Source organism: Dipodomys ordii, unplaced genomic scaffold, assembly GCF_000151885.1.
Source record: "Dipodomys ordii isolate 6190 unplaced genomic scaffold, Dord_2.0 Scaffold26, whole genome shotgun sequence".
Lineage (NCBI taxonomy): Eukaryota > Metazoa > Chordata > Mammalia > Rodentia > Heteromyidae > Dipodomys > Dipodomys ordii.
The window spans coordinates 325,916-350,857 of record NW_012267242.1 but is presented as its reverse complement, the minus strand read 5'-3'; the positions used below and the strand labels follow the sequence as shown (position 1 = coordinate 350,857).

The 24,942-nt window shown below is 42.6% G+C and overlaps 3 protein-coding genes across 10 annotated transcripts in view; 1 reads left to right on the top strand and 2 right to left on the bottom strand.

The window, feature by feature from the left end:
• The window catches only part of Traf3ip3 (TRAF3 interacting protein 3), a 28,146-nt gene extending 15,630 nt beyond the window's left edge, over positions 1-12,516 (bottom strand). The window contains exons 1-8 of one of the 7 annotated variants that reach the window (XM_013015197.1): positions 12,295-12,516; positions 11,579-11,623; positions 8,070-8,485; positions 5,303-5,450; positions 5,117-5,180; positions 4,525-4,549; positions 4,228-4,257; positions 4,041-4,136 (exon numbers count right to left, since the gene is read on the bottom strand). In XM_013015197.1, coding sequence (XP_012870651.1) covers positions 4,041-4,136; positions 4,228-4,257; positions 4,525-4,549; positions 5,117-5,180; positions 5,303-5,450; positions 8,070-8,426 — 720 coding nt within the window. In that variant the 5' untranslated portion in view covers positions 8,427-8,485; positions 11,579-11,623; positions 12,295-12,516. Of the gene's footprint in view, positions 1-4,040; positions 4,137-4,227; positions 4,258-4,524; positions 4,550-5,116; positions 5,181-5,302; positions 5,451-8,069; positions 8,486-9,897; positions 9,975-11,578; positions 11,624-12,294 lie in introns of those variants that run through there. The other 6 variants (XM_013015196.1, XM_013015192.1, XM_013015195.1 and 3 more) reach the window with 6 other exon arrangements.
• Positions 5,672-24,942, top strand: part of Lamb3 (laminin, beta 3) — a 139,526-nt gene continuing 120,255 nt past the window's right edge. The window contains exons 1-3 of the mRNA XM_013015191.1: positions 5,672-5,769; positions 21,284-21,394; positions 23,223-23,304. The gene's annotated coding sequence lies outside the window, so the exon portion shown is untranslated. The remainder of the gene's footprint in view (positions 5,770-21,283; positions 21,395-23,222; positions 23,305-24,942) is intronic.
• Hsd11b1 (hydroxysteroid (11-beta) dehydrogenase 1) overlaps positions 23,787-24,942 on the bottom strand; it is a 47,969-nt gene continuing 46,813 nt past the window's right edge. For both annotated transcript variants that reach the window (XM_013015201.1, XM_013015200.1), the window contains one exon: positions 23,787-24,408. In XM_013015201.1, the coding sequence (XP_012870655.1) occupies positions 24,191-24,408 (218 nt within the window). In that variant the 3' untranslated portion in view covers positions 23,787-24,190. The remainder of the gene's footprint in view (positions 24,409-24,942) is intronic.

Below are 24,942 nucleotides of genomic sequence, written 5' to 3'. Positions count from 1 at the left end.
TGGTAGAGCACTAGTTTTGAGCACAAAGAGGCTCAGGGACAGTACCCAGGTCTTGTATTCAAATTCCACAACTGGGAAAAAAAATGCTCAGGGACAGCATCTGTGCCCTGGGGTTCAAGCCCAGCACCAAAACAAACAAAAAACCCCACTACTGATCATTAACTTTCAGTTTAGTTTCACAGATGAAGGTTATGCACCTTGTAAGCTGCTAAGTGTAGGACTTTCAATTTGAATCAGGTGCAGTTCTATCATGGGCTGGCTTCTTGCCCAGAGCAGTGAGTGTTTCTCAAACCAGAGGCAGCATGTATTCTCATGAGTCCAAGAAGTCTGCAGTCACATACATACACACATGAGTGTGTACACATGCATAACTGCGTCTTCCCTTTAAAAAGGGGTTTCATACATTATTTTACATTTGATATGGCGTACATTATAAACGATAACAAATATAAAAATAATTTGAAACACTTTTCAATAGAAAAAAATCCCAGTCCCATAATCCTAAAGATAAACAATATTTCAGTCACAGTCTGCTATACTCAATGCTTTTTCCTATTTAGGCTTGCAGGCAAGATTCCTTTTTTTTTTTTTGCCAGTCGTGGGGCTTGAACTCTGGGACTGGGCACTGTCCCTGTGTTCTTCACAAAATGAGCACTCTACTTGAGCCACAGCGCCACTTCTGGTTTTCTGCTGGTTTATTGGAGATAAAGACTTTTCTGCCTGGGCTGGCTTTAACTGTGATCATCAGGTCTCAGCTTTCTGAGTAGCTAGGATTACAGGTATAAGCCATGGGTACCCAGCTTAAGCTGGTTCCTTTTAACATCCTTTCTCCTTTTTTTTCCTTTTACTCATCATCACTCTACTTCAGTACTGTTTGAAAAGCCGCTCATCTTTTAGGACTCAGCAGCTATGATCTCTTGCTAGTGGAATTTTCTCTATTCTACCTTGCAGAAATATTCTCCCTTCCCTGTATCACATTATATACCCCCTGTCATAATCTTTTTTTTTTTTTTTGTCAGTTGTGGGGCTTGAACTCAGGGTCTGGGTGCTGTCCCTGAGCTCTTTTGCTCAAGGCTAGTGTTTTACCACTTTGAGCCACAGTGCCACTACTGGTTTCCTGCTTTTTAATTGGAGATAAGAGTCTCATGAACTTTCCAGCCTGGTCTGGCTTTGAACTTTGATCCTTATATCTCAACTTTCTGAGTAGCTAGGGGTAAGTCACCAGGGCTACCCCTGTCATAAATTGTATCATACTGGAGTTACGTTATGTCATCCTCTCTTCTTCTTTAAGAGCAAAGACTCTACTTTTGAAACACAGGGTCCAGCAGCAAGTTGGAACTTATCAAATGTCTCTTGGACAAATGAGTGAGATGATCTTAATTTAGTTCAGCACCGGAAACCACCTGGTATGCGCTGCTGTCAGCTCCAGGCTCCCACTCTGCCAATGTGAATGACTTCCTCTCACGCCAGGTTCAGTGACTGATGTGAGGGGGGCATGCCGAGTTGCAGACGTCTCCTAAATATCACTGCACACTTCTTGGCTCTGTTTCCTACCATCTTCTTTTTCTCTGTCTAAGCACAAGCCCTCTTCCTGGTGGGACACGTTGTTTATGGGGGCTGCCAGGTTTCATGCTGTGTCTTACTATATTGTATCAGTAGCAGCAGCATCCTGCTTGTAACCCTGAGCCTACCAGTTTCACTATGGGGGTCTGATGATTCCTTGAGAATCCTTGAGGCCCATTTATGTGATCTGCAAGGTCTAAATGTCTTTGTGACCAAAATTTCTTCACAGACATCAAAAGAATGTATTGCAAGAAATTGAACCTACATGCAAATCGGAAAATTTAGCAGTCTTTAGTTCATCTAGATATTAATTGAAAAAAAAAAAGTAAAACAGTGCTACTCACTACATGTATTTTCAAAATGAAGTTGTTTTTCATTAAAATATGTAATTTAGAGCCAGGCATTGTGGCACAAACCTGTGATCCAAGCTACTTGGCAGAGGTAGGCTCTTGAGATCAAGGCTAGATAGTGAGACTCTATCTCAAAAGCAAAATAAAAATACAAGAGATATCTGGGCACCAGTGGCTCATGCCTGTAATCCTAGTTACTCAGAAGGCTGAGATCTGAGGATCATGGTTCATAGTTCAAAGCCAGCTAGGACAGGAAGTCTGTGAGACTCTTATATCCAATTAACTACCAGAAAACCAGAAGTGGCACTATGATTCCAGGTGGTAGAGTGTTAGCTTTGAATAAAAAAGCTTAGGGGCAGGGGCTGGGCAGGTGGCTTAGTGGTAGAGTGCTTGCCTAGCATGAATGAGGCCCTGGGTTCGATTCCTCAGTACCACATAAACAGAAAAGGCTGGAAGTGGCACTGTGGCTCAAGTGGTAGCACACTAGCCTTAAGCTGAAGAGCTCAGGGACAGTGCCCAGGCCTACAAAAAAGCTTAGGGGCAGTGCCCTGGCCCTGAGTTCAAGCCCCACGATTGACCAAAAAAAAAAGAAAGAGAAAAGAGATGGGGTATAGCTCAAGTGGTAGAAGTTTTCTAAGCCCTAGGTTCAATCCCCAGTACTGGGAGAAAAAGTATTTTATATTAGTATATCATAATTTATGACTACTACTAGTAGTAGTAATTAGTTTTTGTGATGGTCCTGGGGCTTGAACTCAGGGCCTGGGCACTGTCTCTGAGCTTTTTTGTTCCACTTCTGGTGTTTTTGGTGCTTAACTGGCGATAAGAATCTCATGGATTTTACTGCCCAAGCTGTCTTCAATCTGTGACTTTCAGATCTAGCCTCTTGAGTAGCTAGGATTATAGGCATGAGCCACCAGTGCTCTGCCTTATTCTTATTTCAAAATTAATAAATATATCTACATTTCTGTAATTGTGAAGAGGAAAGTTCTAATATGATAAATATAAAAAGCTTGTTGGAATTTCAATAATCAAGAAAATAGTACAAAAGGTCCTAGACAGGATTAAAAATAAAGATGTAGAACCACTCTATTGGATAATATCTCACCTCTAGATGTTGCCTGCTTTTTATTTCCTGCTTCTACATTTGCCTGGCAAATGCTTCCATAACTATAGACATTCCTTTGGCTCTCTTCTTATGACTCATTCATTCCATATTTTGGTGTATTATGTCCTGAAAACATATATTTCTCCTATCTTTGTATTGCTTAGGCGTCTGTCTCCTTTACAAAACTATGAACTTTCTAAATGCAGGAGTCCTGACTAAACAATCTCATTATTTCCAATCCAACCCAAATGCTTTGTAGGAAGAACATGATTTGTGAATATGTGTAGAAAGAATAGATTAAAAGTCCTGATCTTTCAAAGTTCCAGTTCTTTCACTAACTAGCTATGAAACTTTGGGCAAGTTACTTGGCCTCTTTGAGATTCGATTTCTCCATGGGAAAAATGAGGTGAGACTAGATGATATCTCAGGTCCTTTCCCACTCAACCTCATGTCTGGGCTGAGAAGTGGGGACCAAATGGATGAATATTGGCATGAATCCATGGACACTGACCAGGAGCTCCCTTTTCAGAAATTAAAAAATGGGCCTTATGCCACTTTTGGTTCTGGGTCTTCCTTGGTGGGTAGCAGTCAGTTTTACCCTTACTGTGACCCATCTGACCTTTAGGTTCACACATCATCCTCATATCTCTTGCTTCCTCCTAACACACTTTTTTTTGGCCAGTCCTGAGACTTGAACTCATGGCCTGGGCACTGCCCCTGAGCTTTTTTGCTCAAGGCTAGCATTCTACCACATGAGCCACAGCTCCACTTTTGGCTTTCTCAGTACTTTAGTGGAGATAAGAATCTCATGGACTTTACTGCCTGGGCTAGCTTTGAACTATGATCCTCAGAATTCAGCCTCCTGAGTAGCTAGGATTATAGGCATGAGCCATGGACACCCAGCTTCTACTACGCTATTCAGTTGTAAGACAATCTTTTTTCTTGCTAGACGGTATGTGAAGAAAAATGAGATGGGTTCATACAGAAGTACATTAACTTTATCCAAAGAGTTTATCACTTACCTTCCAAGAGCTGTCAGAGGCCTGAATCAAGGTAGACAGCAAGTCTTGGAGAACCACCATTTTCTGTTTTAGGACTAGTTCCCTTTGTAGGGCCTCCTGAGGTACAAAATGCAGGAGGATAAGATTAACCTGAGGAGAAGATGAGGCATGTGGGTAAGGCAATTGTGGGGGTTGCCAGGTCACTTACTTTGAGGTACTCCGAAAGCTGGATGATTTCCTAGAAAGACAGAGAAAAGGGACATGCAGAAAAACTCAGTCTCCTGAAACACTCGAACATAGAACTAGAGTCTTAGCTGGCTTGTGGGTAATAGCCCTCTTTGCCTTGAGTCTGACATGGTGCCCGTAGGCCTGCATCTTTACCCAGCATCCTATGGTAATCCAGGAAGATGTCCCTCCATCCCAGCCTGAGTATATTAGGGAATAACAGAATGTCAGGGCTTGGATGCCATCTGACCCAGCTTTTTCCAAGTAAGGATTTTCTTACCTTATCCAGAACTGCAACTCCATAACTGAGAAGAGAAAAACAGAAAAAAACAAAAACATGACACTGGGCCAAAAAAATCAAGCAAGTTAGGAAGCAATTGCTGCAGGGATCCCTTCTGGAGAGCAAATAGGATGGTGAAAAGCCTTCTCTTTGTCAGTTAAAGTGGATGTGGATATTCACTGTGTTCTCCTTCCATGTACCAGATCAAGACATTGAAGTAAAAGATTAAAAAAGATTAATGGGCTCAGTGCTGGTTGCTCACACGTGTAATCCTAGCTACTCGGGGCAGAGATCTGAGGATTGTAGGTGTAAGCCAGCCTGGGCAAAAAAAAAAAAAAATCTGTGAGATTCTCATCTCCAATAAACTATTTAGAAAAAGCAGGAAGTGACACAGTGCTTAAGTGGTGTAGTGCTAGCCTTGAGGAAAAGAAGCTAGGGAATAGCACTCAGGCCCTGAGTTCAAGTCCCAAAACCGGCATGTGTGCATACACATGTGTGTACACGCACACACAGAGACACATACACACACACACACAAAGAGAAAGGGATGAGATATGTGAAGGCTAGAGGCAGAAACATGAAGGGAACTCACTTGGTTTGCTGACTGGCATCATTCTTAATTGTTGACGGTGCTTTTTCTGCCTTTGTCTGAGTGCCTGAGAGATAGAGGATAAGGTGATTCAGAAGTGGGGCGGGACAGGGACTTTCCACTGCGGATGAGCTGGGCTAGTAGGCAGAATTCTCCACAAGCCCCGGAGGGAGGGAGCTCTGCTCTTACCCCGGTGGTGTTTGTGTGGCTTCTTGGTGGGGGAGGCTTGCTGTAGAAAGGCCCCTGTCTGTGAGGAGTGATGAGTGGCCAGGTCCCCCTGGAGGCTTGTGGAAGGATGATGCTGAATTGGCAACACTTGAGGGCTGGCTCCTGTCACCTTGAAAAGCAAGTGAGAGATGTTGGGAAAAAAAATCACTTAGAAGATTCCAGATGATTGTTTGAAGAGGAATCAGTGGTCATGTCAGTTGAACTTCCAACTTTCAATGTGATGGCATTAAGAGGCAGAGCTTTTGAGAAACAACCATGTCAGAGGGCGAAGCCCTCGTGAATGAGATTCACGCCCTTCTCACAAGACTCATGAGAGAGAGCTTGCTTGTCTTCCTTGCCTGCTTCCCACACTGGGTGAATACAATGTGCATGCAAGGAAGGGTCCCACCAGACTTCAGATCTGCTGGAAACTTCTGGATTCCAGAATTGTGAGAAATAACTTTGTGTTCTTTTCCTTTTTCTTTTCTTTCTTTTTTTTTTTGCCAGTTCTGGCACTTGAACTCAGGTCCTGGGCACTGTACCTGAGCTTCTTTTGGTCAAGGCTAGCACTCTACCTACCACTTGTGCCACAGTGCCTTTTCTGTTTATGTGGTACTGAAGAATCGAACCCAGGGCTTCATGCATGCTAGGTGAGCACTCTATCACTAAGCCACCTTCCCAGCCCAACTTTGTGTTCTTTAAGCTACCCTGTGATATGGAAATGTGTTATAGTAATCCAAATGGTCTAAGAACATTTCCATCCCAGAAAAACAATGTACTCCACTCAAGTCTTCAAAGCCACAGACTTTCCCTTGCTCTTGTACTGTCTGGCTCTAGATGGTGGGAATGGTTCTCCTCAGGTAAAGTGGAAGCTGGGCTCAAATCTTGCTATCCTCTCTGGCAGCAGCCAGTGTGGTGATCAGGAAAGAGAACTGGTCTGAGTTGGGAATGAACGGTCTGGGTTCAGATCTTGCCTTTTCGGTCTCAGTTCCCTGTCAGTGCAGTGAGGATGGACAGCTGCTTCCTTCTCCCTTTTCCAAAGCTGCAGAATCACTGAGGTTTTGTGTGAGGAGAAAGTGAAGTAGGGAGTTATGACGAGGGCGCAGGAGTGGGGAGGGGGTTGCAATTGAGTGTGCTTTTTATAGTTATTTTTGAACAAATTCAAAAAGTCTATGTTGGTTGTATACCACTAAGCAGCTAACTCAGTCATGTGGCTTGACTCAATCTTCATGGAACCTTAAATAATTAATAGGTAGAAGTGGAATTCTTTTTTTTTTTTTTTGGGTCCAGTCGTGGGCTTGAACTCTGGGTCTGGGCGCTGTCCCTCAGCTCTTCAGCTCAAGGCTAGTGCTCTACCACTTGAGCCACAGTGCCATTTCCGGCTTTTTTCTTTTTGCTTATGTGGTGCTGAGGAATTGAACCCAGGGCCTTTGGCATTCAAGGCAAGCACGCTACCACTGAGCTACCTTCCCAGCCCCAGAAGTGGAATTCTTAATTATGTGTTTTGTTGTTTTTCTCGATTCTCCCACCAACCCCACACCTAAAAATACTCAGGAACTTTTCTTGCCTTAGAAAGTAGACAGTTGTTTCTCTTTTACAATTAGGATTTAGGATGCTTTCTCTGAACAGTACCTTCTGTTGTGTATAACAAATCCATGGCTTTGTGGCTAGGTAAGGCACCATGCTAGGCACTTCCAAGGAATACAGTGGGCTCATTCCTCCCACTAGTACAGAACATTGAGACACAGGAGATTTGCTGGCTGAGGTCGTCTTACATATCCTGCTTTTTGCCAATGCAGTTCTTTCCTGGACCATACTAGTGTGTCCTGTGAGTTACACAGACTTAGAGGATTCATGATCTCACAGGCCCTCAGAGAGCAGAGGTGGCCTGGAGAAGCCAGGGAAGGCTTCCTGGACCAGACAGTGTAATGGAGATGGAATGGTTCAAGAAAAAGAGAAGATGAGTAGGTTGCTATAGCCTTACAGAAGAAGTGTGTGTGTGTGTGTGTGTGTGTGTGTGTGTGTGTGTGTGTCTATGTTGAAGGGGCCATCAAAATGACTGGGCTGTAAATATTTGATGGATGAGGACTGAATGCATACTGAAAGATAGGTAGATGGTAGTATAGATGGCTGAAATTTGAACCAATTCTAGACATACAATGAGATTGGTTTTGTAATTATTTTTTCTCTCCTACAAGTTAAGGACAAATCAAAAAGTGCTAAACAAAGAAAACCATCACAACTTCCTCTGAATGAGCAAGTGGCTAGAATCTGTAGAATCACTATGATTCCACGGATGTTTCACAGATGCCTTTAAGGATCTGTGTCTTGTTATTAATTTCTGTGGCTTGTTATTAACTTCTGGGCACTATGGCAGATTACCATAGCACAGTAATATGTGCTATAAGATGGATATGCTAATATATTAGCATATGTAATATGCTAGTATTATAACATGTTATAAGCTAATATGCATAACATTAGCACATTAATATATACAAACATAGTAATGATATATTAATATATGACTGTACAAGAAGGGCAGCTCAAGGCAAGCGCTCTACTACTTGAGCTATAGCACCACTTCCAGTTTTCTGCTGGTTTATTGGAGATAAGAAGCTCTCAGACTTTCCTGCCCAGGTTGGCCCTTGCCAGGTGAGCCCGGCAAGAAGGGACTTTTTAAGTCACTTGATAGTGACCCATCTACCCCTGTGGTGCTCCCTCTGGTATGTCTCTGGGTATGACCCACCTGCTGTCCAGAAGCTGAGATTTTGTTGACACAGAACAATAGTTCCTTGAGGGCATTTGTCTGGCCTGTCCCTCTGCCTGGCCTCCTGGAGGGACCTTGCTCCCTGGCCTGGAGATGCCACGCCTGGCCTTTTTCCTCCACCTCCAAGTTCCTTCTCCTGAAGAACTGCTGTTGTCGGGCTCTCTGGAGCTGCTCTCGGTGCTGGGTCCTCAGCGCTTTCCCCAGCTGGCGGCAAGTGGTCACGTTGGGACGGCAGCGCCGGCTCTCTCGGGTCTCCTGACGCCGCTCACACTTGGCTTCATAGCTCTCAGCCCACCGGGCCAAGCCAGGGGAGGGCCTGGGGTCTGGGCTGATCATGATCACCTCCCCAGCACCTGTTGTGTTTGGCTTCCAGTTCCTCGAATAGCTGCTTGGATCTGCCAGATGCCAAGAGGGAGGAGTCGTAAGTTGAGCAGAAAAATGACCATCTCCCCAGAGCAGGGGGCAGAAATAGCATGGGTTGAAAACCCAAGAAAACCCATGATGTGGCGGCATCAAACTGGGAGCCAGGACTCCTGGGTTCAATCCTTAATGAAGTAATAAAATCCAATAAAAGCAAATTCCTGCTTTACTCCAGTCTCTGTCTCCACTCTATAAAGAAGCAGTCTCTCTTGCTGCCACTTGTTCCATGTCTTAACAACTAACCCTGTCTTTAAGTCAGAGGGACATGAGAAATAATTGATAAAGCCCATCATGAAGTTGAGTGCTGGTGGCTTACACCTGTAATTCTAGCTCCTCAGGAGACTGAGATTTGAGAATCACAGTTTGAATCCAGCCCAGGAAGAAAAGTCCATGACTCTTTCTAATCAGCCAAATTCTGGACTAGAGGTATGGCTCAAGTAGGAAAGCACTAGTTGTGAGCAAGAGCTTGAGGCCCTGAGTTTAGGCCCTGATAGTAGTGTGTATGTGTATATACATGCCCCCCCAATGACTCATAATGAACATATTGCTGTTTGAAGGACATGTATTTGTTCCATGCCAAGACTTAAAGAGAAATAATTAAATTGCCACCACATCATTCCTGATACCCCCCCTCCTGTCCCAATTGAAGAGGAAAAGTTAGCATCTTTACTTCTCTTTTAGCCCAGCTTGTTAATACAACAGTTGTGTCATACTTCTCAAGATTTGGATGGAGGGTCTTTCAGGAAAGACCCTTTCTGGAGACGACAAGGCTTGTGACCAGCATCCAGTGCTCCCTTCTTGCTCCTTTCACAGCGACCAGTTTATGGGTCTAGACTGGCATAGTTGAGGAGAAAAACCTCCTCTAATCCCCTCATTCATGGTGTCCTGATACTGGTCCCTTCCATGGCACATACTTCATGCTTAATACTAGACTCTGACTCCTAGCTGCTCATGGAGCCAAACCCATATTGTCTGAGTATCTCCCACATGCCCATTGCTGGTCCAAACCCATCTCAGAGTATCTGGATTAATGGCTTTCAGAGAAAACGATTCTATTCTATTTTTTGTTGCTTTTTAAAAAAATATCATCTCCCTATCAGGGTTAAGTCTGGTGCCGTGTCTTCTTTCCTTAGTCCAGACACAGATTGTGTCATCTATACCAGCAAGCGCATGGTTTATATTCAGTAACTCTCCTACAATCACAAAGAAACACAACAGACAAGAAAAGATAGTAACCAAAAATCCCCAAGGAACAAAACAAGGCTCTGTGGAGAGGCCATCCTTCAAGTCCTACTATATTGCCTTACCTGATGTCCATATAACACTCCAACCCTAATCCTCCCCTCCCCCATTCTGTGCCTTTCTCTTTCCTACTCTTTACACCTACCTTCTCCCACCATTCTCTGGTAGTTTTGCGGAGCTGGACTTGGAGGAGCAGGATCCTGAGCATCGGAAATCCTGGGTCCTGCCTCCTCTGCACACTGGAGTGAGACCAGGGACTGATGAAAGAAGAGGTACACCCCCTCACAGCTGCTGCCTCTTCTCTCTGACCCATGACCTCACTGCCCACTCAGCTTAGTTCCTGGGTAGGTAGAGGAGGATAGCTCAGACTCATCAGTCAGCAGGCATTTGTTATCTTGGCCCCTCAGGTATATTTATAGGTTAAACAGACTCCACTGGTAACGGCCTTTCTGCCCCCTTGCTTGGACCTTTGCTGCCCATCCAGGCTCAGTCTAATTCTGTGAAGGATTCTTGCGCCCTCCTCACAGCTCTCATTGTAGAGGATGTGGGTGGCGATCTCACACCCTAGAGGGGCCTGGGGCGGACACTCAGATGTCTGACAGTTGAGGGTTGGAGAGGCTCACTCTGTGTTGGGTAATGCTGACCCCTGAAGAACGGTGAGATGGTCAGGGTTTGTCCTCCAAATCCCATCGCTGAATGGCTCTTGCCTTTCTGTAGACTTTTCGTCTCACTCCCACTCCCTGAAGGATGCCTAGGCTTCCCACCTGTCACTTTATTTAAAAACTTAGAAAAGGATCAGAGAGACCCATTCATATCGAGTTATAAATGATTCAGGATTATGGTGCAGCCCTGTGCCCAACCTCCTCTGGACCAGGAGTTCTAGAACCAACACTTGTGGCACTTCTAGGCCATAAACCCCTGGCTATTCTGCCATTGATGAAGAAGGAGAACCCTGGCTCTGGGGACAGACGCTGTGGATTCACATCCTGGTTCTATCACTGGGATGTTATTGGGACAAGCTATTAAATACCTCTAAGCCTCACCATTCTCATTTATAACATGGAGCTAAAGCCTATCTTGAAAAAATACCTATGTCTAGCACGTGGCACACGTGTGCATTTTATAATAGATATAAGGTATTATTATCCTGATGGTAGTGTTGGATACCTAAGATTTGGTGTTATAAGATAAAATCTCCAAGCTAAATGGGTACTCCTAGGACCAAGAATGCTTGTTTCTTCCTTTGATTCCCCTAACTGCTCCCTTTCTTTGAAGGGGAACATTGTTTTCCAAATAGAGGCCACGTAGCTCCAGCTTGAAATCACTTTTACTGCTCCAGTTTCTCTGACCTCTGGCTTTGGGCTTCAAGGAGAAAGGATTTCTCTGTAGTCTTGACACAATCACCATTTTAATGTGGCCAAGTAGAAAGGCAGAGAAGAGGTGAGAGTGAAAAATTGGCATCTAGTGTGTCCACATCACACTGTTAAAGTGTGTGGCGTGAAATCCCTCTCTGTTTGGCTGTGGTTGACTACCAGCCTTGTAGTGAAACCAATCCCCTTCCCCAATGCTGAGAGTCCTTCTACCTTCTGGCTGTGAAGAGGAAAAGACTGTGGAGCGGAAGACAGGCCGGAGATAAGGTATCTTGGAGCTATCCACCTACACAGCCACTAAATGTGGCTGCTCTTGGGGCCAGACGTCATGTTGTAGAAATGGTCCCTGGGAGAAAGGCAAGTCCCCAGATTCTTTGCCCCGTACACCAGTTAGGATTTGGTGTGGCACTGCTGAGTGGAACAGCCTTCTGAATTGTCTTGACCATACTTAATCACTTAGGATGAAGAAGCCCTGTGAGATGTCTGGTGGACAGGGATAGGCTGTAGAAAAAAAAGGAACTGATCCTTGTGAGGTTCAGAGAGCGGTCATGAAGACACTGCCCAGGTTTCTGGCATTTTTGGGGTACCCCTGGGCAAAATGCCAGGGCCCAGTTGAAGCTCAGAGGAATATGTGGTGGAAAGCTTTCCTTACTGCCACAGGGAGAGACCAAGCGACTGCTTCTCACCTGACAGTGGCTTGTCGCTCACAGTTTGTGTCAGTCTGTAGACTTGCCACTTCCTGGCAGTGCAACAGAGATTGATAGATGGCTTCCTGCAGGTGTCTGTCCTTCCTAGTTTGAGCTCTTACGATCTGCCCCTAAGCTCGCAAAAGGCAGGTTTTCACGAAGGGGATTACTACCTTGAAGAGAACCATGAACAGGCATTTAATTCATGCTCCTGCCTGAACCATAAGTCATTGGCCTCGCCTCAAATCTAATCTAATGAATGGAGTAGAGGAGTGATGGGAGCTGTTTCTCAGTGCTTGGCAAGCACCTCGGGAATCCAACATTGGATGTTTCCTTGGTTACCCTCACCTCAACACTCTTGATCTCTGACATCTAGTCCTAGGCTTCCTCCTTTACCCCAGGAAAACTTGAATAGCACAGCTCCTTCTGACCCACCCCAAAGTCAAAGGTGCCAAACCCAGACACAAGACATCCTCTGTCAGTTACCTCCAGGTTGCAGGCTCTATTCTCGGCAGCTCAGAAAGGCATTCCGATCCCTGGGAAGGTCTTGGCTCTCATCTTAGGTGGAGCACAGATGTGGCTGGGTGAAGCACTCAATCCAGGGCTCTGGGCCCCTTCTTGGTACTGTCTTTCTTTTTGCAAAGCAGCCTTGTTGAAACAGGAAGCAGACAAAAGCCACAGTGCTCACAAACCCCAGTTCCTCTCTTTTGCTCTGTGCAGATCGGAGTGGGCCCCTGAACAATGGGGCCTCCAAGGGCTGGGCTGAGGAGCTCCTCCCATCAGAGGGCACCCCAGTCACCCTTTCTTCTACTACCAATTGGTCTGAGCCTTCTGACAGTCTCAAGTCAAGATCCACTTCTAGATTTAGACAAGGATGGGCCTTTGGGTCAGACTCAAACCTTGCAGCTTCTATGAGAAGAAAAAAAATGCATTTTTGATAGGAAGACATAAAAGACATTCTCAGTGTAGCTTTTTCACATGTATCAGTTAGTTTTCTGTGTAAGGATTTTCCCTATCCTTTAGTTACCTCTTCCGGATTCTGATGTTTGGAAGGATTTCTGCTCTTGTGTCTTTTGTGGACTTCTAGGCCAAGGAACAGTTCTGGGTTTGGAGATAGAGGGAGGAAGAGTAGACAGAATCTTGCCAAAAGTTATTCTAGTCCATTAAATAAGGAAATTTGGGGGGAAAATAAAAGGGAATTTATTTGTCTGTATTAAAAAGAAATGCTTACAAATGTTCTAGTTGGGAGGTTCTCCCAAAATTCAAAGTAAGCGTGCAAATTGTTGTCCCATTCGTACAGCTCAGTGAGCAGCTTTGTAACTGTAATCAACCTTGTCGGGACGAATTTCTTGGCATAGTGGCTGGATAATTTATGCAGCTTCTATGAATTCTAAGGTTTGACACATTTGATGTAGGTAATGAGACTTTCAAGTAGCAGTGTAATGTTTGTGAGCGTGTGGGGAGTGTCACAATCCTGTTCACTGCTGCTACTTCCTCTGTTCTCTAAGGAGGAAAACAAGGCAAGGGACTAGGCAGAGAAAATAGGTACCGTGAAGCACTAGAATCTGAGATGAAAGACATTCCCTTGGGGTAGTCCACAACACTGAATGTAGAACTTGGCCCATGAAAGTAAGCACGAATAGAGGGTGAGTGGGTTTAATGTAGACACATACCATGAGTTTTTTCTTTTTGGTTAGTCCTGAGGCTTGAATGTTGCGCCTGGTGCTGTTTCTGAGCTCCTTATGCTCAAGGCTAGCACTTTACCACTTGAGCCACAGTAAAACTTCTGGCTTTTTCTGTGATTTAATTGGAGATAAGAGGCTCACAGAATTTTCTGCCCCAGCTGGCTTCATCAGATTTTAGCCTCCTCAGTAGCTAGGGTTATAGGCATGAGCCACTGGTGCCAAGCAGTAACAATTTTTTAAAACTTTTTTTTTTTTGGTAGTCCTAGGGTTTGAACTCAGGGCTGCATGCTTGCTAGACTGGTGCTTTACCCCTTAAGCCTCACCTCTAAGTCCTGCTTTTTGCTGGTTGGAGATAGATTCTATCAAACTCTTCTCATGTGGCTGGTCTTGGGTTACAGGCATGAGCTATTGGTACCCAACCAAATTAGAGAATTTTATTGGCATAGAAGAACGAGAGGGTTCTGGGAGTCTAGGACACTAAGGCAGAGGGGAGGACAGGAGATTGCAATAGGAATTTCTTCAGACCACTGATTTAGACTCCACCAAAGTCCAAAAGAAGTATGTACAAAGATCAATATCTCTTTTCATTTTGAGCACTCACTGAGATGCTATGTGCACTTTACATGGGTTGCAGGTACACTTTACATGCACCTAAGGTCACAGCAAGGGCTGTTTATTTATAACTTCTCCCACTCCTGCCTAGAGCTGAGAACTGAACTCAGGGCCTTGTACTTGTTAGGCAAGTGCTCTTGGAGTGAGCTAAATTCCCAGCCCTGCAAGGGCTGTTTTACATCAGAGCTTGAACTCTTACCACTGAGCTCTGAGAATTAACAATTAATGAGCTTGTCATAATCTATTTGTCAATTTATTTTGAGACAGAAAGACACACGCACAAAACCCTACAAATGGAGACTATAATCTTACTTTTAAATGTCCACGAAGCATTACAAAATGAATCATACTAACCAAAAACAAGCCTCAAAGAGTGAACTTCTACCCCGCACTGGTGGCTCACGCCTATAATCCTAGCTACTCAGGAGGCTGAGATCTGAAGATCGTGGCTTAAAGCTAGCCTGGGCAGGAAAGGCCATGAAACTCCTATGTCCAATAAACTACCAGAAAACCAGAAGTAGCACTGTGGCTCAAGTTGTAAAGCGCTCGTCTTGAGCAGAAGAGCTGAGGGACAGTGCCCAGGCCCAGAGTTCAAACTCCATGACTGACAAAAAAAAAAAAAGCCAACTTCTAAAAAAGTTTATATATTTACAAGAAGATTCTCTGGGCATAGTATAACAAAATTGAACTATAGAAGTTGGAAGCAATAAGCATTTTAATCTCGTAGAATTTTTGCCTGGTTTAATCTTAAAATATACAGGTTACCAATCTAGTACTAGGAATTTATTCACATTAAAAAAAACAAGAATTATTAGTACAGTGCCAGTGGCTCATGCCTGTAATCCTAGCTACTCAAGAGGCTGAGTTCTGAGGATCATGATCCAAAGCCAGTGTGGGCAGGACAGTTTATGATATTCTTATTTCCAATTAACCACACACACACACAAAAGCTGGAAATTGAGCTATGTCTCAAGTAGTAGAGCTCTAGTATTGAGCCAAAAAGCTGAGAGACAGTGTCCAGGTCCTGAGTTAAAGCTCCAGGATCAACACACAAAAAAATCCCAAAACAACAACAAAAAAAGAATTTATTGACATGGTTGCATATTAACTGTAATCCCAACACTTGGAAGCTGAGGAGGAGCATAATGAGTTTAAATTAAGCCTGGACTATATATCAAGACCCTGTCTCAAAAAAATGAATAAAAATCATGGAAAATAGTTATAATTGAAACATTAAGATAAATATCAGTGAAGTACAGCTAATGTACAGCCCAAGTTTATGGCTATAATAATTTTTATTAGATAAATAAGGAAGATTAAAAATTATTTATCCAAGTGTTTTCAAGTAAACTTCTAAAACGTGGTCAGAAAGAAACTAGAAATTTAAAAAAATAAAAGAAGAAAATCATTTAATAAATTAGAATCCTGAATGGACTGATAAATAAATTCAGAAGCTTTTTCTTGCATACCTTTTTCTGGAGGGGAAAAGTATCAATACCAATAAAAATAATATAAGAGCAGCTATAAAAATTCAGAAATATTACATGGGAAGTAGCCATAGTAGAGTAAAAATTAAAGTCATTTGAGTCATTCATATAACTATGATCTTGAAAATGTAGATAAAGTAGATTAAGAAAACTCTAATTGCCAAATTAAACTCAAGTAGAGATATACAGTCTCACCACCAGCTGGCCTCTGTCTGAAGGTCCCTGTCCTCTACATCTCTATATAGAATATAAGGTGAGGTTTTAATCAGGCTAGTTATGTCTCCATGCTGGGTCTTGAACTCAAGGCCTCTTTTTTTTTTTTTTTGATCCTTAAGACTGACATTCTCCACTTCTGGGTTTTGTTCTGATTTTTTGGTGGACTGTTAGAAATATGTCTCATGTTCTGTCTTTGAACCTCAATCCTTAGATCTCAGCTTCTTGAGTAGCTAGGATTACAGGCATGAACCACTGGCTATCAGCTAAGCTTTTGCTTAGATATTTTTTTTGCTTAAAGCTGGTGCTTTACCCCTTGAGCAACACCTCATTTATGGATTTGTGATATTTAGTTGGAAATGGATCTCTTGGATTGTCTTCCAAAGCTTTAAACCATGGTCCTTAGATCTTAGCCTCTTGAGTAGCTAGGATTATATGTGTGTCACCTGTGCCAGGCTTGAGCTGCTTTTGAGTGAGGCACTGGACATCAACTGGCTAGCAATCTGTGTTTTGCTTTACCTTTTCCAGATTCACTGGAAACATTGATTCCCTTGTTGGTGGCCATATCCCAGAACTTCCAGAAATATAGTCACCTGGATGGATGTGTGGCTCTTATGACAATGTTAATACAAGATAAACAACATTTTGTTTATAGCCTGTTTCTTTACAGTAACCTACATGTGTTATAATGGAGTACTAAAAAGAATCTCAAGTATGAAAGGAAACCATTTAAACTGCTGGGAACCTGACTTTTTCTAAGAGACAACACTAAGAAATTAAAGGTCCTCTATTATGGGGGCCTTTACACTTTGGTACTTATAACCTTGCTTCTTTTTCTATTCTCTTGGGTGAGTCTCTGCTTATCTTTTGGAAAATGGTAATCCTCCTAACGGGGTTGTTGACTTAGAATCCTGCCCATTTAACACTCCCAACAGTTCTTCAAGTCCAAGCTCTACTTTTTAGAATAATGCCACAGACCCTCTTCATATGTGGTGGCCTTGGCACTCTGCTATAGATGGACTTCCAGAAGTCCATCTATTACATCATTGCTGCTATTAGGAAGTAATAGAACCTTTGAGAGATGGAACCTTGTAGGAGGAAGTTAGATCACTGGGGATGTGCACTTGAAAGGCACATGTCCCGTGAGACCCAGCCTCTTCACCTTTCTCTCTTTTTCACTTCCTGATTATGAAAGGAATGTTTTATTTTTTTCTGCCATTCTGTGCCTTGCCACACGTTCAAAAACAAGGAGGCCAAAGGATAATGGATTGAAACCTTCAAAACTTGAGAAAAAAATCAACCCTTTTCTCTTATAAGATGATTACCTCAGGTAGTTGTTATAGCCACGGAAATCTAGAAAACTAGCACAGATACACCCTAAATTTTTACAGAACAGCTCGTTATAGGCAGACTTAAGTCTGTTCACATTCAAGTTCATTGGACTCTGTCTTCTAAGCGGCCAGCTGGTAACTGTTTAATCAAATGTCCACACAAACAATTCAAGGACAAAAATATGCTTTCTCAGAAGTGATGTAGTTCAAAATCATCAGAAGAATTGTTTAATCAAATGTCCACACAAACAATTCAGGGACAAATATTTATTCTCAGAAGAGATATAGTCTAAAATCATCAGAAGGACGATGATTATTTTCATAACTCCTTCATTTCCATAGCAGGCCAGTGTAATCAGTCCTTTTCATGTCTTCATTTTGCATTGTTATTGTTGGTAGAGGGCCTGTAAGAGATGTTCAGTATTAACAAGAACTTTACATAGATACTGTTAAAATTGTCAGAATTAAAATCTTAGGACCTCATAATAAGAACAGTGGCAATATAGACTAATAAACACCACACATACGTGCATAGAAGAACCATTCACAAAGACTCCTAGTATTGCCTCAAAAAACCTTCAAGTTTTTAATTCACAAATTTCTTTCTTTAGTGGTTGGAATAATTTGAGATGTTTTTCTTCCTGTAAGTTTTCTTGTATTTTCTGCAATGCAAATGCATTAACAATTGTAAAATATGAATGTTTTTTGAATGATTTTTAAGATTTTGATTGAAAAAGTAAAGGAAATAAAAAACCAACAGAAGTAAAAACAAGATGTTATGGTGCAAAGAGCAATGGTTAGAATTCAGTACAATGAGAGTTATCTCTCTCTTTCTCTCTCTTTTATTTGAAATAGAAAGTGTTTTGTTCTCCTGTTCTGTTTCTATTAAAACGGTTCTTATTATGAGGCCTCATGAGTCTTTTATTTCATAAACATTAAATACATCATACATGCAGAGAACTACAGTTAATATAAGGATACAATCGTAAGTAATATACAGTAGTACTTTCACATAATTACACATAGACACAGGTGATAATATTAAAGGTAAACTTAAAGTACGATAAATTCTAGTAATAGGCAAATAAAAATTATAGATGCAAGGGATAGGAGGGTATGTGTGTTTCATCAATTCCAACCTTGAGAGTTCTGGGTAGGGGAGAGAGAATAATATTTTCTTGCAGGAGGTAATGGTTGGGGTGTTTTGAAGCTCATGTAGGAGCTGGGGGTATGGTGGCACATGGCTGTAATTCTAGCACTTGGAAGCCTGAGGCAGGAGGATTGCAATTTGAAGGACAGCCTGGAGTATATAGTGAGCCTCACTAAATGAGTAAGGAGACAAATACAGAGTAGGCAGTGAGAACGTGAAGAGCACTGTGAGTGCTGGAGATGGCGGGGGCAGAGGCATGGTGGGGATGCAGAGTATCTTCAGAAGTCCAACAGTTTGGTGTCTTCGGGGAGTGAAATGGAAAGCAGCTCCTCAGGTCAGATGGCTGGAGAGGTAGCCAGGGTCCTTTAACATGGAAGAGTTCTGGGTTTCTATGAAGTATCATTAGTCAAGAAAAGCTTAGAATATAAGCTAACCTCTTCAGAAGCCAAGAAGCTACCCTGATTTCCTGCTGTCTTGTTATTTCTTTCCCCTTGAGGTGTGAAGCACCTGTCTTTGAGAGTGGTCACTAGCTGTTGCTGTTGAGCATGTCTAGCATGCCCCAGCTAGACTGCTGGAGCAGGGCAGAGTCCCAGATGTAGTGCCTCCTCTAGGTCTAGTTCTTGGGCCAGAGTGTGAATGACTCACTTGGAGGCTCACAGGTGTGGAGGTGTTGGTAGCTCTGGAATTGAACCTCCCCCTACGTTCAACCAGCAGTAGGTGCTGCCATCCCTGAGAGCAAGTAGGGAGGGTGATGAGAGGAAGTGTGGTTAAGTCTTGCTCCTGGGTCATGATGGGCTGCGTAACTTTTGGGTTCATTTTGTTACCTGGAGTTCAGGGTGCATCAGGAAGGTCCAAGGACAACGGAGCCCTGAAACACGTCACTCCTATGGTCTCTTATTAGCCTGTCAGTGACTTGGCACAAAAGACACATGAGCACTGCAATTTCTTTTGGCCTCTGGGCCTCAGCCCAGATGGCTGTGGGGCTTTTGGACCTGTCCCTAGTTTCCACCCTTTGCTTCCAGCTTATGCAACGTATCTGTGGGTTCTCCTATGTGAACAGCTGTTGCCTATCTAGCACTTCATTTTCTTTTTAGAATGTATTCATATTTGAGATCTATATATGATTGTTTTATACCATGTTTAATGGTACAAATACTATCATTTCACTATCTGTAAGATGTAATGAGCTGTACCTTATAATGTATAGCATTCTATAGTTATTACTTTATCTATACTATACTACTATTACTTTATACTATACTATAGTATAGTTGTAATCATAATTTATAATGTTTATATATAGGATTACTATAGTTAAACAAATTAATATAGCCATTATTTCACATAGTTTTGGTGTGTGTGTGTGTATGTGTTTAAAGGACCTGAAATCTCCCTTAGCAAAACTTCTAGTATACAACAATTAACTAATGTCTTCCTGTTGTTAAAGGTATTAAAGTGACGTTATTTTGGCATAATGACTATTTAAGTTCAAGGCACTACAAAAACAGCAGAGACATCACATCCCAGAGCTTTTTCTTCTTCTTTTTTTCTTTTTTGGGTCTGGTCGTGGGGCCTGAACTCTGGGCCTGGGTGCTGTCCCTTAGCTCTTCAGCTCAAGGCTAGCACTCTTCCACTTGAGCCACAGCACCACTTCTGGCTTTTTTCTTTTTGCTTATGTGGTGCTGAGGAATCGAACCCAGGGCCTCATGCATGCAAGGCAAGCACTCTACCACTGAGCCACCTTCCCAGCTCCCCGAGCTTTTTCTTAAAAGCAAAAGCTTCACTTCCTAAGTGAAAGCCATCCTCCCTGTACTAACATATAAACCAACATTCTTCCCTTCAGGGACAGAAAATTGAGGCTGTACAAAACAACCTTGTTAAATAACCCTTCTCCTTCTAGTCACTTCTCTGATCAATTAAATACCTAGGCCCAAACCCTTCTTTCATCGCTTCTTACTATTCTTCGTCTTAATTCAATATTTATGTAACTTAACTCTAGCTGCCTTTTCAAGTTATTATTTTCTTGAAGGCTCTTGTTCTATGCAAAAATGTATCAGGTACTAAAACTGCTTTTGTTGAAAAGTATACTGCTTACTTGGGCCCATGAAATAACTAAAAGCAGGAGAAACACCTAGAAGCCTGCCTCCATTTTCATGTCTGTGTTATTTGTTCTAAGCCACTTTGGAATCAAGGAGGATGGAACTGACAACATCTTTACCAGGAAGGATGGAGAAAGGAATGGTAGGACCTCCTCTGCATACTCTACCTGTGGGGGCAACAAAGACTGGTTAATCTTGACCAGAGTGCTCCCCTCAGGTGAGAACAGTGATAACTTCTCCAGAACCCTTGCTAGAAGCAGGACTGAGACGATGCTCAGCCCAGCCATACGGTGACTTGTGACTGATCATTTTGTCTATTTAAAACTAAAGCTATTTCCCACACACCTCCTGGCTCAGTGGCCAGCAGAGACCATTAAGGTTACAGCCCCATAGCAGGAAACACCTGTTTATTGGTTGTAACTCAGTGACAGACAGTGCCTGCCAGTGCTGTAGCTCCACTGTTGGACACTGCAGCCTTCTTAGGTTCTCGTCTCAGGGATTCGATGAAGTATCGGGCTGTTGCCTCCTTCCTCATGTATCCTCTTTTGCTATTTTCTCTGTCCCTCTTATCCCAGGTGGCTCTGTGTGTGTGTGTGTGTGTGTGTGTGTGTGTGTGTGTGTGTGTGTGTGTGTGTGTTCCAGTGGTGGAGTCTAGGAGTTTTTATATACACTGGCTGGTGGTCCCTATAATAATTATATATTTTGAAAAGTATACTTTATTGATTGGCCCCCACATCATTCGGATTGGTTGTTCATTCCTAATCAGATTCCTTTTGCATATCTTCTCCCCAAGGTCATGGGAAGGTTATGGAAACTAGTTGAGGCTGGGGAGGGAGTGAAACAAGATGTTCTGAAACAATTGTCTTCTTTAATTTTTGCATCTGTTTTTGGCTTGTAGGCCAAGATGCTGTCCAGGAATCCTGGGTCCTAACTAATTTACTCTCTCGAGTCCACATGTGGTGTGAAGAGACATCCTGGATACATTTCTTTGAGCTCTTGATAAAGTGAGGTAGGAAAGATAGTTGCATGTAAGTGGTTCTTGTCCAAGGGCAAGACTGATGAACTCGGAGGTTGGCTCCAGCTGTTGTAACCCCTGAGAGTTGGGGGAGAAGATTAGGAACTGAGCGAGGGCCCTGAAGAGGACTTCCCTAAGAAGACTGTCAAATAACTTGAAAAATTATATATTTATGATCTTTAAATAGTTGCACAAAGGGGTTACCATTCAATAAATCATTTATTTATTTATTTTTCTGATCCTAGAGCTTGAACTCAGGGCCTAGGCACTGTCCCTAAGCCCCTTTGTACTTTCAGCTAGTGCTCTACCACTTGAGCCACAGAGCCACTTCTGGCTTGTCCTGAGTAGTTTATTAGAGATAAGAGTTTCACAGGGACTTTCCTGCCCTGGCTGTTTTTGAACTCAAATCTCAGCCTCCTGAGTAGCTAGGATTACAAGTATAAGCCACCAGTGTCCACCAGTTCAACAAATCAGTTTTACATACAGTGAGTATTCCAATAACTTGTCCGTAAGATCAAACCAAGGGTGTCACTTACCCAAATGAGGGGATACCACCCTGATAGAGTCCCTTAGCTTCTCAGAGTGGGGTGTCTAGACTAAGGCGGGCTCCAGTGAGGTGCTCCAAGAGGACAGGTAAAGGTTTGTGATACAGCAGGTTGGGATTGGTGAGGACAGTGCCAAAGAGCCTTCAAAGTAGTAATCATTTGATGCTATCTTTTGAAAACTTGAGCATTTTAAACCAGACCTGCAACATTTATCTTCCTGGACCAGACTTTCTCGGAATAGTAAAGCTAGACTGATAAAGGCAATGGAATTTTAATGTCATGTTAATGAAGATAATGAAATCTGTGGGTGTAGATGGTTTCAGTTCTCAGACCTACTTTTGGAGATCTCCTCTTCAGATTCTGGGGAAAATGTTCAGTTAGAAAGAAGTTTTCACCTGTTTCCAAACAAATTTTAAGTTCATTTTAATATTTTCTCCTCCCTTTAGAAAATCAGTCTCTGTGCTCTGTCTCCCAAAGTGAAGGGGGAACTTCATTTCTTCTAAAGATTGCAAATGCTAATCTGATTGGTTAGAAACGAAGGCACCTATAAGACCACATTTAACTTGTGTGCATACCTGTGTACTGTGAGCTAGTTGCTTCTTAAAGAACCTTTTGCCTCTCTCCTTCCCTCTTTCTTTTTTTCTTTCTTTTCTTTTTTGTTTGTTAGCTTCAAGACTGTGTCTGGATATGCAGCCAAAGCTAGCATCAAACCTCAGTCTTCTAAGTGCTGGGATTATTATATCTGTGTACCACCATACTTGGCTGAAGAACTTCTTTCTAAGAAAATTCCATCCATATTAACGTTCTTAGATCTAGTTCCTTGTACATGTGGCCAGCGGTTTAACCAGCTCTGATGTAATCTGCTGCCCAGGAATTTGAGGTGGTAAAAGGAGATTTCCCCAGGCTTCCACATTCCAGCATCACTCACCTATGCTTGGGAGTGTTGAGTTCATGCTGGACCTGTAAATAAACACACACTCCATGGCTTCTTCCAGTATACTTTCCACCCTTTGCTGTCATGCTTGGTACTGGGAGAAGCTGACTTATATGGTCTGCTCTTTTGCCATCTTCCTCCTAAGAGAATGGGAAACACTGGCCAATATCAGAGGGAGAGAAAGGATTCAGGCTGGGGTATTTCTGTTTCCAGTTCCCTCCTTCATGTTCCTTGGTGGGCTGACTATAGCTCTTAACCAAGTTTGCTCCTGCCACATGGCACTCTGCAAATAGGCTCCTCTGCTCTGAGTTCTCCTTACAGTTCTATCTTCTTGTGTCTACAGGTCTCTGGGTAGAAGGAGCTGCGACTAGTCTTGAGATGCTGCACTACTATTGGTGATTTCTACAAGCTTTGCTCACACTTTTGTAAGTAGTTTCCTTTTTTTTTTGTTTTAAATTAAACTCTATAAAAATGATCCAATGTGAGAGATCCAACATCTCTTTCCTGTTGGGTCCTGACCAATAGAGGGCTCTGCTAGATTGTTAGTAATAACAGGTGTTTTGCTTCTCAGTTGACTGTAGTCATGTGATGACTAGCAAGTGTTGTATATGTATTTGTTGATTGGAGACTAAATTAGTAGTGGGATTTGAACTCCAATCTGTTTGCTCCAAACTTTGAATGAAGAGTTGAGCATTCCTACATAAAATTAAGTGTTGGATAGACTCAGATTTCTATGGACTGCCACTTCCCTGAGTTGCCATAATGACTGATGTTCAGATATTCCCATTTCCCAAGGAGTAACATACAGAGCAATGGTGAGGATAGAATGCCCATCAAATGAAGATTGAGGTGATTTCTTCAACTTGGAAATGAAAAGTCCAGACCACAAATTGTGAAATGACCATTGAAAAACTTTATTTGTATAGCTTATGATTTTTACATGATCAATAGCAAATGAACTCAAATGATACCTATCAGTTTTGAATTTATAAAGTTGATCTTTATTACAACTAATATTGTCTTAAGCATCATCATATGACATACAAGGAGTAAATCTGATATAACTACTTTGTCATTATATCTATGGTCATTCATAATTTCGCAGTTTCAGGTTGCAGAGTGGTGCATAGGTTTATTATAATTACATTTCCACTGTGCAGATTGTTAGAGGAACGCCTTCTAATTGTGATGTGTGTCTCCAGGGATATCCTAGCTATCCCCCTGAAGGATGCTTTTCATGGAGAGAATTCAGAGAAATATGGGGTAGAACAGCTACCAAGTCCCTTACCTTGCTGAGCCTAAAGGGGGTTCTTAGGTTTTTATAAACTTTTCCATATTATAGTTCTTCAGTGAGAAAAACTCCAAGATTTTCCTCCCTGGATTGCCAAGAAGGAATATGGTCCAGCGTGACTTGTCATAGTATAGTTCATCTTGACGTAGAGCTGCCCCTTTGATGATCTCCAGTGCACACTCTTCCTTTGGAGCTGGGCTTAAATTCATTACCCCAGCGATTGCTTCCATAGCTGTGTCTGTAGATGACAAAGAAAGAGTGCTATTATCTAAGACCAGTGGATATCTAAGACTATATGATGGAAGACCTACAGATCTACTCACAGGTTGGTAGTTAGGGACTACTTGTTAATGCTTGACCCTCATAAGCTGTGTAGGTAATACATAGGAAACTGGACCAAAGAGAAGGTTGGTACTAACAAAAGCATGCCTTCCTGGATGGAGATTTTGGGGAAGAGTTAGAGGTTTCTAACTGGGAGTTCTGAATCATGATTTTCTCTTGAATGTTTTATTTTTATTTTTTTTTATTTTTGGGTCCAGTCGTGGGGCCTGAACTCTGGGCCTGGGTGCTATCCCTTAGCTCTTCAGCTCAAGGCTAGCATTCTACCACTTGAGCCACAGCACCACTTCCGGCTTTTTTTCTTTTTGCTTATGTGGTGCTGAGGAATCGAACCCAGGGCCTCAGGCATGCAAGGCAAGCGCTCTACCACTGAGCCACCTTCCCAGCCCTCTTGAGTGTTTTAGTTGAGATGGGAGATGAATATGAGGGGAAT